This window comes from Protopterus annectens, chromosome 11.part0 (genome assembly GCF_019279795.1).
Source record: "Protopterus annectens isolate FY-2018-M chromosome 11.part0, PAN1.0, whole genome shotgun sequence".
Lineage (NCBI taxonomy): Eukaryota > Metazoa > Chordata > Ceratodontiformes > Protopteridae > Protopterus > Protopterus annectens.
In genome coordinates, this window is record NC_056745.1 from 322,557,755 (window position 1) to 322,574,029 (window position 16,275).

The following is a 16,275-nucleotide window of genomic DNA, read 5'->3' on the forward strand; positions in this document are numbered from 1 at the left end:
TGTGTTACCAGGCTATAACGCATGCCACACCTTTTGGCCACCAAACCTGGACCGAAACACTAAAGGAGGAGGTGTGTCCATATTCATTAAGGATATCCACACCTCCAGGCTAGTTGCTCAACATAATGCATCCAAATTTATCCAAGTGCAACTAACACTGGGCAAGACTGTAATCCAGGTTGTAGCTTGTTACAGATCCCCCACCATGCCCCAGGATGCCCACTCCATGTTTCTTGATATACTGGGTAATATTAAGGTATAGCCCAATACCCTAAAAATGGGGGATTTCAACTACCCCACCATCAACTGGGAAAACTACTCATGTACTAACTCATTTGCTCAACATCATTCTCTTTCGGCTTTTCCCGTTAGGGGTCGCCACAGCGGATCATCTCTTTCCATTTCTTTCTATCCTCTGCATCTTGCTCTGTCACACCAACCGCCTGCATGTCCTCTCTCACCACGTCCATAAACCTTATCTTAGGCCTTCCTCTATTCCTCTTACCTAGCAGCTCCATCCTTAGCATCTTTTTCCCAATATACCCAGCATCCCTCCTCAGCACATGTCCAAACCAACACAGTCTCGTTTCTCTTGCTTTGTCTCCAAACTGTCCAACATGAGCTGACCCTCTAATATACTGATTCCTAATCCTATCTATCCTAGTCACACCGAGTGCAAATCTTAATATCTTTAACTCTGCTACATCCAGCTCTGACTCCTGCCTTTTTGTCAATGCCACTGTCTCCAACCCATATAACATAGCTGGTCTCACTACCCTCTTGTAGACCTTCCCTTTCACTCTTACTGGTACCCGTCTGTCACAAATCACTCCTGACACTCTTCTCCACCCATTCCACCCTGCCTGTACTCTCTTCTTCACCTCTCTTCCACATTCACCATTACTCTGAACTGTTGATCCCAAGTACTTAAACTCGTCCACCTTTACCAACTCTATTCCCTGCATCCTCACCATTCCTCTACCCTCCCTCTCATTTACACACATATATTCTGTCTTAGCCCTGCTGACCTTCATTCCTCTGCTCACTAGAGCACATCTCCACCTCTCCAGAGTCTCCTCAACCTGATTCCTACTCTCACTACAGATCACAATGTCATCTGCAAACATCATAGTCCACGGGGCCTCCTGTCTGATCTCATCTGTCAACCTGTCCATCACCACTGCAAATAAGAAAGGACTCAGAGCTGATCCTTGATGTAATCCCACCTCCACCTTAAACGGATCTGTCACTCCCACTGCAGTCCTCACCACTGTCACACTACCCTCGTACATATCCTGTACCACTCTTACATTCTTCTCTGCCACTCCCGACTTCCTCATACAATACCACAACTCTTCTCTAGGCACCCTGTCATTTGCTTTCTCCAAGTCTGCAAAGATACAATGCAACTCCTTCTGACCTTCTCTGTATTTCTCCAACAACACTCTCAGAGCAAACATTGCATCTGTAGTGCTTTTTCCTGGCATGAAACCATACTGCTGATCACTAATCATCACCTCCCTTCTTAACCTTGTTTCCACTACTCTTTCCCATAACTTCAAGCTGTGACTAATCAGTTTTATCCCTCTGTAGTTACTGCAGCTCTGCACATCACCCTTATTCTTAAAGATAGGTACCAAAACACTTTTTCTCCACTCCTCAGGCATCCTCTGACTTTCCAAAATTTCATTAAACAATCTAGTTAGAAATTCCACTGCCATTTCTCCTAAGCACCTCCATGCTTCCATTGGTATGTCATCTGGGCCAACAGCCTTTCCATTCTTCATCCTCTTCATAGCTGCCCCTACTTCCTCCTTGCTAATCTGTTTCACTTCCTGATTCACTATCCCCACATCATCCAACCTTCTCTCTCTCTCATTCTCTTCATTCATCAGCCTCTCAAAATACTCTTTCCATCTACTCAACACCCTCTCCTCTCTTGTGAGTACCTTTCCCTCACTCATTTGCTCAACGCTTTCTGGAATTCATAAATTCCAACACCCTGGATCAGCTTGTCCGTATCCCCACCAGGTGCAGCAATATCCTGGACCTGGTCATTACCAATATGGGCAACCGATGTTCCACGCCAGAGGTCAACTCCTCGCTGGTCAGCTCCGACCACAAGTTAATCACCCTAAACATCAATATCCCCCCCCCCCCATTAAGGAAACCACAGTAAAAAACTTCTCCACTTCATGCTTCTTAAGACAGAAGTGGCAAGCTTCATGACACCCATACAGATGGAAAATAGAGGTACGACTGCTGAATCCTATACAAATGCACTGTATAAGCACATACACAAGTGCATGGATCGTGCCATCCCCAACAGAACCAATACGCTATCCTCCAAAAAAATGAAGCCAATCTGGTGGTTCCCTGCCATAAACAAGGTCTACAACAGAAGGAAGAAGCTTTTGCAAAAAAGAATAAAATACCCTGATTGCAGGAACTCCCGGGTCAGTTTCAGTAAGAAGCTGAGATCCCTCATAAAATCCTCCAAAGCTAGTTATGAAAATAAATTCACCACTGATTCTAAAGACAACCACAAAACATTCTACAGCTATGTCAAGAATCTCAGTAGCGACACTCAGATCTGCTGTGAGCTACAGCACAATGGCACTAGATACACAGAGCCAACTGATATTGCCAACATCCTGGCAGATAGGTTGACTGCAAATTTCACCCCCTCAACCCCCAAAGGACCCATCGCTATACTGGAAGAATGCAAAGTCTTTGTAATCACGGCTGCACAAGTAAAGTCCGCACTCTCCAAAGCCAAGAACACAGCATCCATGGGGCCTGCCAACATCCCAGGCTGCATTCTGCACGAACTACAGAACAAACTGGCACCCCACCTAAGTACCATGTTCAATCATAGCCTCACTTCAGGCTTTATGCCTACTGAATGGTGCACAACAACGGTTATCCCCCTCCATAAAGGGGGGTGCCACCACGGACCCTAGGAACTGCTGCCCCATTAGCCTGACGAGCCTGGTCTGCAAGGCCATGGAACGTATCATCTCGGAGCTTATAAACAAGGACATACGTAACCTCCAAACTCTGGACCCCACTCAGTTTGGGTTTGTAAAAGGTAGATCATGTCTCCTCAACCTGACTGACTTCTTTGAAGTAGTCACCAGAGCCGTGGACGAGGGTAAGGTGGTGCACACAGCCTATCTTGACCTCGCCAAGGCTTTTGACACCATTCCCCATTCTGGAATTATAGATAAACGCACTAGACTGGGCATAAATCCCTATGTCACAAGATGGGTGGCCAACTGGCTCACTGACAGAACCCACACAGTGAAAGTAGCCGACTCCAAATCCAACTTCAGACCAGTGATAAGTGGAGTACCACAGGGCTTAGTCCTGGGTCCTCTCCTGTTTAGCATCTACTTCTCAGAAGTCCAGGCTAATACAGCAGGTCTTTGGCTAACAAAGTTCACAGGTGACTGCAAACTAGGTGCCATAATAGAATAAACTAATGATGTGGACCTTCTACAAAGGGGCCTTACTGAGACTGGTGCTTGGTGTCAAAGTCATGGCCTCAAGCTCAATGCCAAGATGTGCATTGTCATCCCCTTTGGGAAAAACACTGTATCCATGAACTACCACGTAGGTGGTAGCCTACTAAACACCGAAAGTGTGATAAGAGACCTTGGGACACAGGTGGACAGTAGTTTCTCCTTTAATAATCACATTGCCACAGTAGTCAGGAAATCTTTCTATGTGTCACACCTCATCACAAAGGTTTTCACCTCCAGAAAACAGAGGTTATTGTTCCTCTCTACTCATCCCTCATCAGACCCATTATAGAGTACAATGCCCTATTTGGCATGTACCTCGCAAGACATCTAAAACAACTAGAAAGGCTACAGAAATACCTCACTAAGAGGATTACCAGCCTCAAATAGATGCCATACACAGACCGTCTCAAAAAACTCCATCTCTACTCCGTTGCTTATCGCCTTCTCAGAGGTGACCTCTGCCTAACATACAAAGCCATGTCAAACCCAGATCTGTTGGACGTGCTACAAAGAAACCTCAATCCCTCCAAGCCAACACGCTCCAGGGACCTAAACCTTGCCACCACAATAAACAGATCATGATGGAAGGATAGATTCCTGTCCCAGAGACTTCCCATGCTCTGGAACAGACTACACATTCATGTCAAACAAAGTTCCTCATTAGCCCTCTTTAAGAAAAATCTTGACAGTTGGATGGGAAATAGGAAAGTCACCCCTGGGATTACTTCTGTGGCTCTGCTAGACAGGGGTGCAGGAAAATAACTTTCTTGGGTGGCGAAAGCCAGGGAACTTTTTTGACTAGGCTTATATATGCCCCAGGGCAGTTATCCTAGTACCTACCTATGAACCTATGAGTTTCCGTGGTGGGCAGGGGCCTGTGCCAAGAATCAAGGTCTCCCCTTCATCCTCTGCCATACCGGGCAGACCATCACCACTGACGCTTCAGACATTGCTTGGGGTGCCCACCTAGCAGGCAGGTGCACCCAAGGTCTTTGGGATGCCCAACACCTTCCCTTTCATATCAACTAGAAGGAAATGATGGCAGTGCAGAAGGCCCTGTCATCCTTACAACCCCATCTCAGGCCAGGGGTTCTCCTTATCAGAACAGACAACACCACAGTAATGTGGTACATTAGTAAGCAGGGAGGGACACAGTCTTACCCTCTGTCCAGGCTAGCCATGAACCTCTGGCTGACTGCCTCCTCCATGGGATTACACATAATAGCCCAATACGTACCACGGATCAACAACACCCTGGCAGACCACTTAAGCATACAGTTACTGGAACCCCACGAATGGCAGCTCCACAAAAAGATCTGATGCAAGTCACTCAAATGTGTGGAAATCCGGAGGTGGATCTCTTTGCTTTGCACCTCAACCACCAGCTAAAGAAGGGAGTATCACCACCTAACATGGAAGGTGGATGCCTTGACCTTCCCTTGGAACTCCCTCTTCGTGTACGCATTCCCCCCTCTGCCTTGTATTCTCAAGGTACACATCAAGATAAGGGAGGAGGGACCCAAGGCCATCCTCATTGCTCCAGATTGGCCCAGACAACATTGGTACCCCTTGACATCACAGCCTGCCAGGCAGCTTCCCAGATCCCAAACCTCTTGACTCAAGTGGGGGGGGGGGGGATGCTGCACCCAGACTTGCAGACTCTCAAAATTATCAGCTTGGCTGATACTCCCAAGATAAGCAAGGAGCTTCTGCTAAGCAAGCAGGTCCTAGACATTATCACAGAGGCCAGAAGGCTCAGCACCAGAAAATCTTACATAGGGGAATGGAAAAGATTTTGCTCCTGGAGCCAGTCCAGAGGGGCCAGTTCCTCACAACCTTCTGTCCCTCTTATCCTGGAGTATCTAGCTTAATTACTCAATAGTGGCCTCTCCTTCTCTTCTGTTAAAATCCACGCCTCAGCCATTGCACCTCATTGTAATACAGACCAGCCCCTGTTTTCTCATCCTTTGATTAAACAGTTCCTTAGAGGACTTCTAATGTCAGACTTCCCAGAAGGACACCTACTCCAGCCTGGGACCTAAATTATGTTTTGGAAAAACTAACCTTACCACACTTCGAACCTGCTGCTTCAGCAGAACTAAAATACCTCTCCTAGAAGACTGCTTTTTGCTAGCAATCACCTCAGCCAGAAGAGTTTCTGAACTTCAGGCACTTATGGCCACTGAGGCCTTCATCATTTTCCATGCAGACAGGGTTTCCTTTAGGACTAACCCCTCCTTTATGCACAAGTTGGTATTTGATGTGACTCTCAACCAGGCCATTCATCTGCCCACCTTCTTCCCTAACTTTCAAAACAAGGGGGAAAGAATTCTGCACTCTCTAGACGTGCACAGACAGCTCAGATACTACCTAGACCGTAATAAACCCTTCAGAAAAATGGACCAACTTCTTGTCAGTTTTTCCCAAGAGGCAGAGGGGAAGCTCATTTCCAACCAGACTATTTTCAAATGGATATCACACTGTATTCATTTCTGCTACAGATTTCATGGGAAACCTTCTCCTAAGTCTATTCATACCCATTCCACTAGGGCAGCCTCCACTTCCACAGAATTCCTCAGAGGAGTTCCCACCAGGGACATCTTGCAAGCTGCCACCTGGACCTCAGTCCACACCTTTACAAAGCATTACCACCTTCCTCTTTTCTCTAAGGCTAGGTCAGGGTTTGCCTCTGCAGTTCTGCAGGGCTTGCTTACCCATACCTAGGTCTCTAACTAATCCTTCCACCCCTCTCCTCAGCTTTGGGAATCCTCCCACAGGTGATGACTGCAACAGTGAAACATGAAGAATATAGTACAGTTGTGTACACTTACCATAAATGTAGATGTTTGAGTGTATTCACTGTTGGAGTCCTGGTTTAGGGAGACCTAAGCTTCTTGGGGTGGTTGTTAACCACCAGGACCACTTTGCCATATTTCCTGGGGTGTCTGACTAGATAGGACAAGAAAAACTGATGTAATGGCGTCAGCTGCCTTGCTTTATAGCACTGGCGACCTGATGTCAGTCTACAGGCGACAGCAGCTGACGCAGAAAAACATTGACTCTGGTTTTCGGGTTGGCCGAGGGCTACCATAGCAGGGATAACCCACAGATGATGACTGCAACAGTGAATACACTCAAACATGTGCATTTATGATAAGTGTACACAACTGTAATTTCCTGTTGTAAAAGCTGTGCAGCACTCACAGAGTGCCAGGCAAGACCTTTGTAAGCCAGACATAGTGGTCATGTTGTCCATGTGTTTTGCTTGGGTATACAGTTCTGTCTACCTCCTTGTCTGGCCCTCCATTACTTATGAGCATCTTCTCTATAAACATTCACAAGTCTCATTCCCAAAAGAATCTCCAGGGATCCTCTCTTCTGTTTACACAGTAGCAGGATAAATCACAGCAGCTGTGCTTTAGAGGATGTTTTGTCCTTCTGAGGTATTTACATGAGTGGGAGTGGATCAAGCAGTTGAGGTTTCACAAGACATGGTGAAACATTGAAGATCAAAAAGGTTTCTTATCAAGTGGCGGATCCATGTGTTTGACCGTTTATCCCCTCCCAAATACATACACACACAGGCCATTACTGGTAATTCATGTACTTGCTTTTTGTGGGGGCTAGAAATAAAAGTCTTTTCACAGTTTCTTTGGCAAGACACACTAATAAGGTTAAGCAAATGGTGTGCAAGGTTCAGGGTATGTCGGTTTACTCCAAAACTTAGCTAAGCAAAACATAATGGATTGGGCTTATGTTGTTAAATTGCTAATTCAGTCTAATGAGAATATTGGTGTTCTGTCTGAATTACATAAAGAATGAAAACACAATAGAAAGGGTGTACTTTTTCTTTCAACCTTCTGGTTGAGCCCCACCCTCCCTAACCTTGTTGACAACTATCCAGCTGGTTTTCACAATTTTAATAACAAGATCTCCAGTATTAAATCTCTCCGCTGACAGTCTTTCTATCTTCTTCTTTCTCTAATACATACCTCTCAATTGTCTGTGATAGTGGCTCAAACTTTTGCTCTGTCCATAATAATCACTTCTAAAACTGGCGATGAATTTCACTTAATAAACAAAGTGGTGATGGACTATACTTAATAAACAAAGACAATTATTAGAGTAATAGACTTCTTTTAATTCAGAAAATGCAGGTTAATTCACATTCTCTTACTATGTCAACTTTTCAAATGAATAGCACTAATATTTGTATAAAGTGTCTCTGATTGTCCTTGATTATTTCTGTATTTGTTCCCAAATATGAAAGTAAGAGGTTAAGAGTGTGGGGCCTGCTACAGGTGTTTGCATGTTAGTAGCTCACAACACAGCTGCTCACCACCACTTGCTCAAAAAAACAAGAACTTCCACTAGCCCGATCTCACATTCCTGCATAACCCTCTCAGCATCTGATCCTATATATTACATATCTCTACAGAACCTCAACCCTAAACATGGAGCATTCATCCAGTTCCCATTCTGACTCCTCAGTCCCTAACCCTGAACTTCCAGTCTCCCTCCTTAACCTTGAAGTCCCTGAGCTCAGCCTAATCCTAAAACTCCAACCCCTCTCCTTAAACCTAAATTCCCCAATTGCTTCCTAAAACACCCTTCCTGTTTCCTAAACCAAAAATTCTACCCCCTCCTAAACCTAAAAAACCCAGTCGCTCTGTAACCCTAAAAGTCCTTTCTTGTTGTCTAATCCTAACCTCCCCTACTCTCCACGGCTGCTTGCCAAAATTGATATTCAAGTTTGAGCACAAGCAGGAGCCTAGCTAGGTTATTATACACTCGAGTCCCTGGCTTCGAAACAGTGGGTTTTGAGCACCTGGGACTCGAGTACTTGTAGTAAAAATAGTCAAATACTTACCTTACTTCTAGTATAATCTACTACAAATGAACATTTCCATTTACTCTAATCTTAACACTTTAAATAACCTCTTTAACATCTTGCTTCATTTCTTCTTGTCATTCTTCCTTTCTTTACCTCTTTTCCCCTCTCCTACCCACTCAGTAGTCTATTTTACGGTTAATCGTTGCCTGTTTCCATCCCTGCAAGCTATCAATGTAATTTACTGTAAATTAATTTTAATACCTTTCTCTAATCCCAAATACAATATCATTCTACAAGGAACTCACTTTTCTTAATCTTTTTTCCTTTCTCATCTTCCCCACTTAGTAGTTGTTGTTGTGTCCTTCGGCTTTTCCCGGTTAGGGGTTGCCACAGCGGAACTCCAGTCCGCTAATGATTGGCAGTAGATTTTTAAGTGCCGAGTTCCCGGCCCTGACGCACAACCTTCAACGAAGGTACGCTCATTCACGCATGTCTCCACACAGAAGATGCTTTAGGTGAGAATTGAACAGGACAACGTCTTACTGTGAGGCGACAACGCTACCGCAGCACCACCTGACCTACAATTGGTTAACAATTGCTTACTTCCTTTCTTGGACAATTTTCTAAATATCTTATCTCTGTCTACACTACTACTACAGTTATTGTGCATTTTTTATTTTACTGGATAAAATTGTACACGTTGTCATATAGTCATCTCAGCTATTTGAGTTTGAATGAGAGTATGAAACAGTGTAAAAATTCGAAACTTTTTGTGATATACCTTGAATAAGACAAACATAAACAAAGATTTGAATGTGCCTGTATGAAAACTGAAGAGACTTTGCATGACCTGATATGGGAAAATGAGCATGATTTGTTGAGTACAATGGAGATAAAATAATTTGATGCATTGAAATCTGGCAATGTCTGAGAAGCACTTATGATAAGTAAAGTCAAGCTGTAGAAAGAAATTTTGAGAATTAATTAGCAGAATGGAGAATTTTATCTAGAAGTCAACACACAACTTGCTGACAGTAAACATGACAATTTAAACTCATGTAAAAACATACATTTGCTAAAACTGTGGGTGTCAGTACCAGAAAGTTTATTTTTTACATTTTACAGGGGGCAAGCCCCCCACTTTCAGCCTCCTATATGGGTACTGTACTCTCACTACTTTTCCCTTACTTATATGTACCAACTCTGTGATCACAAAATGCCAGGTAAAAGAGAAAAGCCCTGCAAGGGTGAATAGAGTGGTTGCACGTACTGCAGTCTTGCAGTCCAGTAAGTATATGTAAAAACATTTAGGGACTGTTCCTTGGAAAGTTGGGATCTTAGAGGTTATATTAGATAGGAGAGAATTTGTCAAATGGAAGAACTCCTAAAGACTGATATCCATTGTGTAAGTTAGTGCACTGTGCATGTAATATGTACAATGACTGTTTCTGTCAGCATACTTGTGTCATAAATATGTGTAAACATTTTCTTGGCTCCTAAGAAGAAAATGCCATTTGTGGTTAGAGTGATTTTATGGGCCTGTGTAATATTTGTTCATTTTGTTGCTTGTATGAAATACACAATAGTGACTCAGACTGTCCAAAATAGAGTTTGAAAACAGTAATGGCTTGTATTCTGAGTTGTGAAAAATTGGAGGCAGCATATTTTAGTGAGTGGGTACAGAGAGGAAAGCCCTTTATTGCAAGGTATAGGAGGCTTCTCTTCTGCAGGAAATGCAGATAGAACTGTTTTTAATGCAGGTGAGGTTTGGTTTGGGATTGTGCATTTTATGCATGCAGAAATCAGAATGAGATTCTAGAACCATTTCCAAGTGCTTTTAGATGCTTACAACACTGTACATGTAGTGAACGTTTCCATCTGGTTTGGTTAACTTTTTTGACAAAACCGTATGTGATGCTGCCGTATCTACTAGCTTTGCCTGCACCTAGAATTGTCTTGTGTAACGAAGAGAAAGAAGGAGCACTTTAATGTGTCACAAACTAGAAATATACATTTATCATTGTGTTAAACTGCAGTTAGAGAGGTAAAGCAGTTTGCACTACTTGTCAACCATTTTGTTTTAGATCACCATGTTAAACTTGAATGTATTAAATGGCCTAAGAGAGATCTAGATTTGTTTTCAGTTACATCAGGAACATTAAAATAGTGTTATCAACATGTACATGTCTTACTGTAGTACCAACTATTGTGTGACCATTTACTAGATAGCATTACCCTATGATCCTGCCATATCTGGATTGCATTAATGCAGCCTCCATTTCTCCATTTATTTTGTCCATTTCAGGGCTTTTGGGGAGCCAGAGCGTATGCCAGCAATCTGCAGGTGCAAGATAGGCAAAGTATTCCCCGACAGGATGCCAGTCCATTATGAGTGATTGAGCACACACACACACTCACACACACACACACACACACACACACACACACACACACACACACACACACACACACACACACACACACACACACAGGCCTACAGAAAGCTTAGGGGAATAATAGATTCATCTGTCTGCAGTGATTGTTTCTGTGGATTGTCAGTTGAAACTGGACCATCTATGGACACATTGAGGACATGCAGACTGGGCACATAAGGCAGTCCCAATGTAGAGTTGGAGAATCAAGTGCTGTGAAGCAGCTACAGTAACCAGTGTGCCCCTGTACTGCTCATTCAATTTCCACTGTTTCACAAATATATTCAAACCTTTGGGATTATCATTTCAAAAGTGGTATTTTGTTTCCAGTCATAGGTATTGCTCTTTTATTTGCTTATGTTAAAATGACATTTTATTGTACTTGACTTAAACAGGGAGCAAATAAGATTTTCTTGCCTACATCCTCTTAAATGTGACTTTTTCATGAAACCTAAAATCATATTTTATCTCTGTAGTAATGAGTTACCGTGTGTTCCATTTCATCTCATATGGATGTCTCTGTTTTGCTTTGGAAGGTGTGTTGTGTGGGGGGTGTACATTGCACTTTTATTAGTTTATAGAAGACCAATTATTTCAAAATGGCTCTTTTCTCTGCATGCATTATTTATTTTTAAATTGTGAATAGTTTGTTACAGTGGCATAGTTAGTCCCTGGAGTACAGCTGTGTTACAGATATTTTGCTTTTTTGTTTAATTATGATGACATCTCTTGCCATTCTGCTGTTTGCCATCTCACCGTAATCTCTTCTGTTTGTAGGTTGCAATAAAGTCAATTCGTAAGGACAAAATCAAAGATGATCAAGATATGATCCACATTAGGCGGGAAATTGAAATCATGTCATCTCTCAACCATCCCCATATCATCACTATTTATGAAGGTTAGCACATTTTTGTTCAGTTAGTAGCTGCCATTTCCTAAGACTAAATTCGACTTTGTGCACTTTTCATGTGAGGTACTTTTGTTTCTAATTTAGTCTGGTTATCTTTTCTTAAAGTAAAAGATTGTGTTTTATGAGTTTTTAAATGGTTCCTATAGTTAAACATTTGGATAGCTGCAATTGTTTTTTTTGTTTTTTTTTCTGTAAACTCTCAGCACGGATTGGTTAGTTTTATTAGCACCTTTTGTGACATACCACATGCAGGAAATAATCTTATTCTAGGTAGGCTGCAAGATCACATCAGTTTGCCACAGGAAATATTAGTTTGCATTTTACTTCCCTGAGCTGTCTCTGTGTCAGCATCGCCATGACTGTATATTGTGACACTAACTCCTTCAATTGATCAGTTTTATCAAAATGTGTAAGTTTAACTCATCCAAAAGCTGCATGGCATTCTGTCACTTCTGGCTTCTGCTACTGGGTGAAGGCTTTGATCTTAGTATTAGGGACTTTGGGAAAGCCAAACATGCCTTCATTTTTATGCACTATTCAGAGACTTGAGTGCTTTTTCCTTCTGTGAGCCCTGTGTTCCACTCCCTCTCCCAAAATACATGTCCTGCCCTTCCCGCCCTCCCCAATATACCATACTCTACTTCCCAGATAGTGGTACTAGACCAGCTTGGTCCCTCATGTTTCTCTAGATACAAAAAGCAGCCTAAGCCCTTGATCCCTTAACCAACCCCTAAGGGATCCTGTAGTCATCCGGCCTTATTCCTGAGTTTGGGATTCCAACAGTGCAAATGGACACATTACCTGTCCCAGCAGACTGACCATTAAAACGTTTTATTTTTGGTAAAACATTATGGCTGTCTTCTTCTGGAATTCTGAAGGACAGTATTACAGGCAAAATACTTACCCCTTGGGATGCATTCTCATTTGGCTGTGCCTTGTCTTATTTCAGAACCTTATGTTTGACAGCACTTTTTGTTTCTTCCTTTTTATTTAGGTAGCTGTGTTTCTTTTGGAGCAGCATTACTCTGTTGTCTGTCAGTGGGGACTTGGCTACTAGCAAAGATTGTATCTTTGAACGAGTATATGATAGTTACTGTCAGTTTAAGTGACTTACTCTGGTGTATGCCTACCCTGATTCTGAAAGACTTGCTCTTAGTGTAAGTGACCTACTTCAGTGTAAAGCCTGTATACAAACAGGCTTACACCAGGGGCCAAGCCCCACCTGTGCCCCCACACTCCCTCCTAATTCTGACGTCTCAACTGTCTCTGTTTTGGAGGAATGTTCCTATTTTCAGACATGATTTACCTCTCCACAGGATGCAGCATGCATTTCTGAGTAGTATTCCACATTCCTACTGGAAGCAGGAAGGGCTATGTGCTATTTAGTATTCAAAGTTTAAGCTAATTAGATGTCCAGAGTTTTTGGCTTTGATGTATCTGCTCTGTTCCTATTTTCAATGTCTGCAGATTGAGATGTATGTGCTAATTATATATTCCAACTCTGAGATCTGACTACAGGGAGGAAAGAGCAAATTCTTCATTCCTCACGATCCTGCAATCTGCACAGATAAAAAGCTGCTAATGTGTGATCAGCTGAGTTTTTACAGCTGTATCAAACTTTTTCGGTTTAATGAATTTACTTTCCAGCTACACAAATGACACTCCTTCTGTCTGTCTATGTCTGTTATGTTATGTTATGTCTGTCAACATCTTTGCTCAAGAATTCTGGACAAAACTAAAAATAATTAGGGGGTTGGGGCAAAGGCCAAAATCAGGGACATTTTGTAAATATTGCTTTTACTTACTAAAAGTTAGTAGAACAACAGGTTTGCATCAACCTGCATTTTTTAAGAAAAAGAAGTATGAAACTTTGTTTGTCATCATGAATTTACGGTAATCCTCTGATTTACCAAAATAAAATACATTTTTTTTTTATGAGGGACAGGGAAAAATATTAGGCAATATCAAAGACTGTTGAGGGCAATGTCTGAATGTTATATTTGTAAGCAAAAAAGCATATTCTAGTTCCTTCTGAGGTAGGTGCCTCCTTATTAATACAATATACGTACAATGTGCACCTGTGATTTTTAATCCAAAACAGACTGGCTTTCTGACTCTGTGATTACCAGATAAACTGATGATCGTCTTTGGTATATCTTGCAAGTACTTGCTTTGTGTCTCATCATCAGAGTGCTTGACTACTTTTTTAGTTCAAGCAATATTGCATTGTTATTTGCATTCAAACCACACACTGCATTAGACCTCAAGGAGTTTGTGCATTATTGTCATTCCTTTTTTATTTTAAAGCCATTTTGTATGGTATTTCATTAGAATGGCAGTTTACGTTTGCATGGTTGTGCAGTGTGATCACAGACAGTGACGATGGTGACCTTAGATTCAGAAAACAGGATGTGAACCAGAAATCCTTTGAACAAGACTATGTTCAGAAGCTTTTATTTCCTGCTGCTTTCTACCTATTAGGATCCAAGTTGCTTGCATTCTTTACACGTACATAGCAGCTTGGTGTCAAACGGGGATCAGATAGCCAAGATTAAAAGGCTTAGTTTAGCATCTTTTTCACAGTTTGTTTTCACTGTATACTTCCTGAGTCACATAATACCATAAAGTCTGTTTAGTTTTAGTTTTACAGACTGTAGTACCGCTTGTTCTGTCCTAACCAAGAGAAAACAGTGTCCGAAATCATCACAGGTATGGCTGCATATTTCACCATATCAGTGACTTATGGTAAAAAGAAATCTTGGATCTGCAACTGATTTATATTATTAATACTGGCTGTTTTTTTTTTTTCAAATCTCCTTTTGTCAACAAAATTGACAGCTGTTAAACATATGTTTGTACCCACTTCTTTATTGTGTATGACATTGAGATAGTGTAATCATTCTTTAATGTTTTGCCAATTTTTTTATTTTGTTTTTCTAAGTTTTCTCAGAGTTTATAGTGATTAGAGACTCATATATTAATATTTTTTCTTGCCTGTTCTTTTTTTTTTTTTACACACTTTCACTTTTTGTATAGCAAGTGGTATCTAACCATTGCTTTAGCAGGACAAATCATTGCTGTGTCTGTTGTATATTGTTTACTTTAAGCAGGGCCTTTGTTTGTGGTGGAGGGGGTCTTCAGAAAGACTTAACATCTACAAGTATCACGCAACATGAAACAGGTAACTGAACTGGCTACTCTGTTGAAACCAGTACTTATGAATGATGTCATTTTAAATAAGGATATTTTATGATGTGTGATTAAACATTGATGACACTTTCATCAGGATGAATTCAGATGGAAAATAAAATGAAATCCCATTATTACGTGAACTTAAAAAAAAAAAAAAAAAAACATCCAAAAACATAATTTCTGGAGGAGAACTTGCTCCCATCACTCCCCCCATTCTAAATATGCTAACTCCAAAATCACAGACTACATTGGGGATAAGAAAAAACTTCCTCACTTCCAGCGTTTCACAAATGTTCCATGATCTCATTGCTTCAATTGCACAGATTTTGAGGAAATAGGACCTTCAGCAGGCTGTCCTTATTTTTTACAACATCTTAATCATGGGTTCATAGGTTCATAGGTAGGTACTAGGCTATCAGCCCTAGGGCCTATACAAGCCCAGCTAAAAAGGTACCCTGGCTTTTGCCACCCAAGAAAATTATTTTCCTGTGCCACTGTCGAGCAGAGCCACATAAATCGTGATCCCTGGGGTGAATTTCCTATTTCCCATCCAATCATAAAGATTTTTCTTGAAGAGTGCTAATGAGGAGCTTTGTTTGATATAGATAGGTAGTTTATTCCAGAGTATGAGAAGTCTCTGGGACAGGAATTTATCCCTCCTGCATGTTCTGTTTAATGTGGTGACAAGGTTAAGGTCCCTAGAGCATGTAGCTCAGAGGGATTGGGATTTCTTTAAGTGGAGCATGTCCAACAGCTCTGGGTTTTACATAGCTTTGTATGTTAGGCAGAGATCACCTCTGAGTAGATGATATGCGACGGAGTAAAGCTGGAGTTTTTTGAGATGGTCTGTGTAGGGCATCTGTTTGAGGCCAGTAATCCTCTTTGTGAGGTATTTCTGCAGCATTTCCAGTGTAATCAACAGTATTTCAACTGTATTTAATCTGTTTTTGATATGGATGGTTTATAGCATGTTGAAATATCATTAAAAACAAAACATTGACTTGTACAGATGAGGGCTATTATTGTATATAGTACGCCAGAATAAAATGAGATTTACAAAGAGTTCCTTACTATTCTACTACTATGTGTATGTCTGTGACACAGCTCCCACTGTGTTCTGAAATTGTGCCTGTGGATAAATCATTGTTGAACAAGCTAGAGGCCTGAAGATCTTAACTGAAGCAAGTTAAGAATATAGAAGATAGTTGAAGAATATAGAAGGGTATTGCCTTACATGATCATTATTTCTGCAGATTTATCAACCCCCACTCCTGCATTTCTTAGCTTTGTTTGGAAGTGGACATATTATTTTTTTATTTGTACAGTAGCTAGCAATAAATTGGCAGAACATTATAGGAGTTGTTCAGACTGAGAAAGCTT

At 41.5% G+C, this 16,275-nt stretch overlaps 1 protein-coding gene across 1 annotated transcript in view; it reads left to right on the forward strand.

The window, feature by feature from the left end:
• The window catches only part of NUAK1 (NUAK family kinase 1), a 308,401-nt gene that overhangs the window by 122,430 nt on the left and 169,696 nt on the right, over window positions 1-16,275 (forward strand). Inside the window, exon 2 of the mRNA XM_044087825.1 lies at window positions 11,571-11,691. Within this exon, the coding sequence (XP_043943760.1) occupies window positions 11,571-11,691 (121 nt within the window). The remainder of the gene's footprint in view (window positions 1-11,570; window positions 11,692-16,275) is intronic.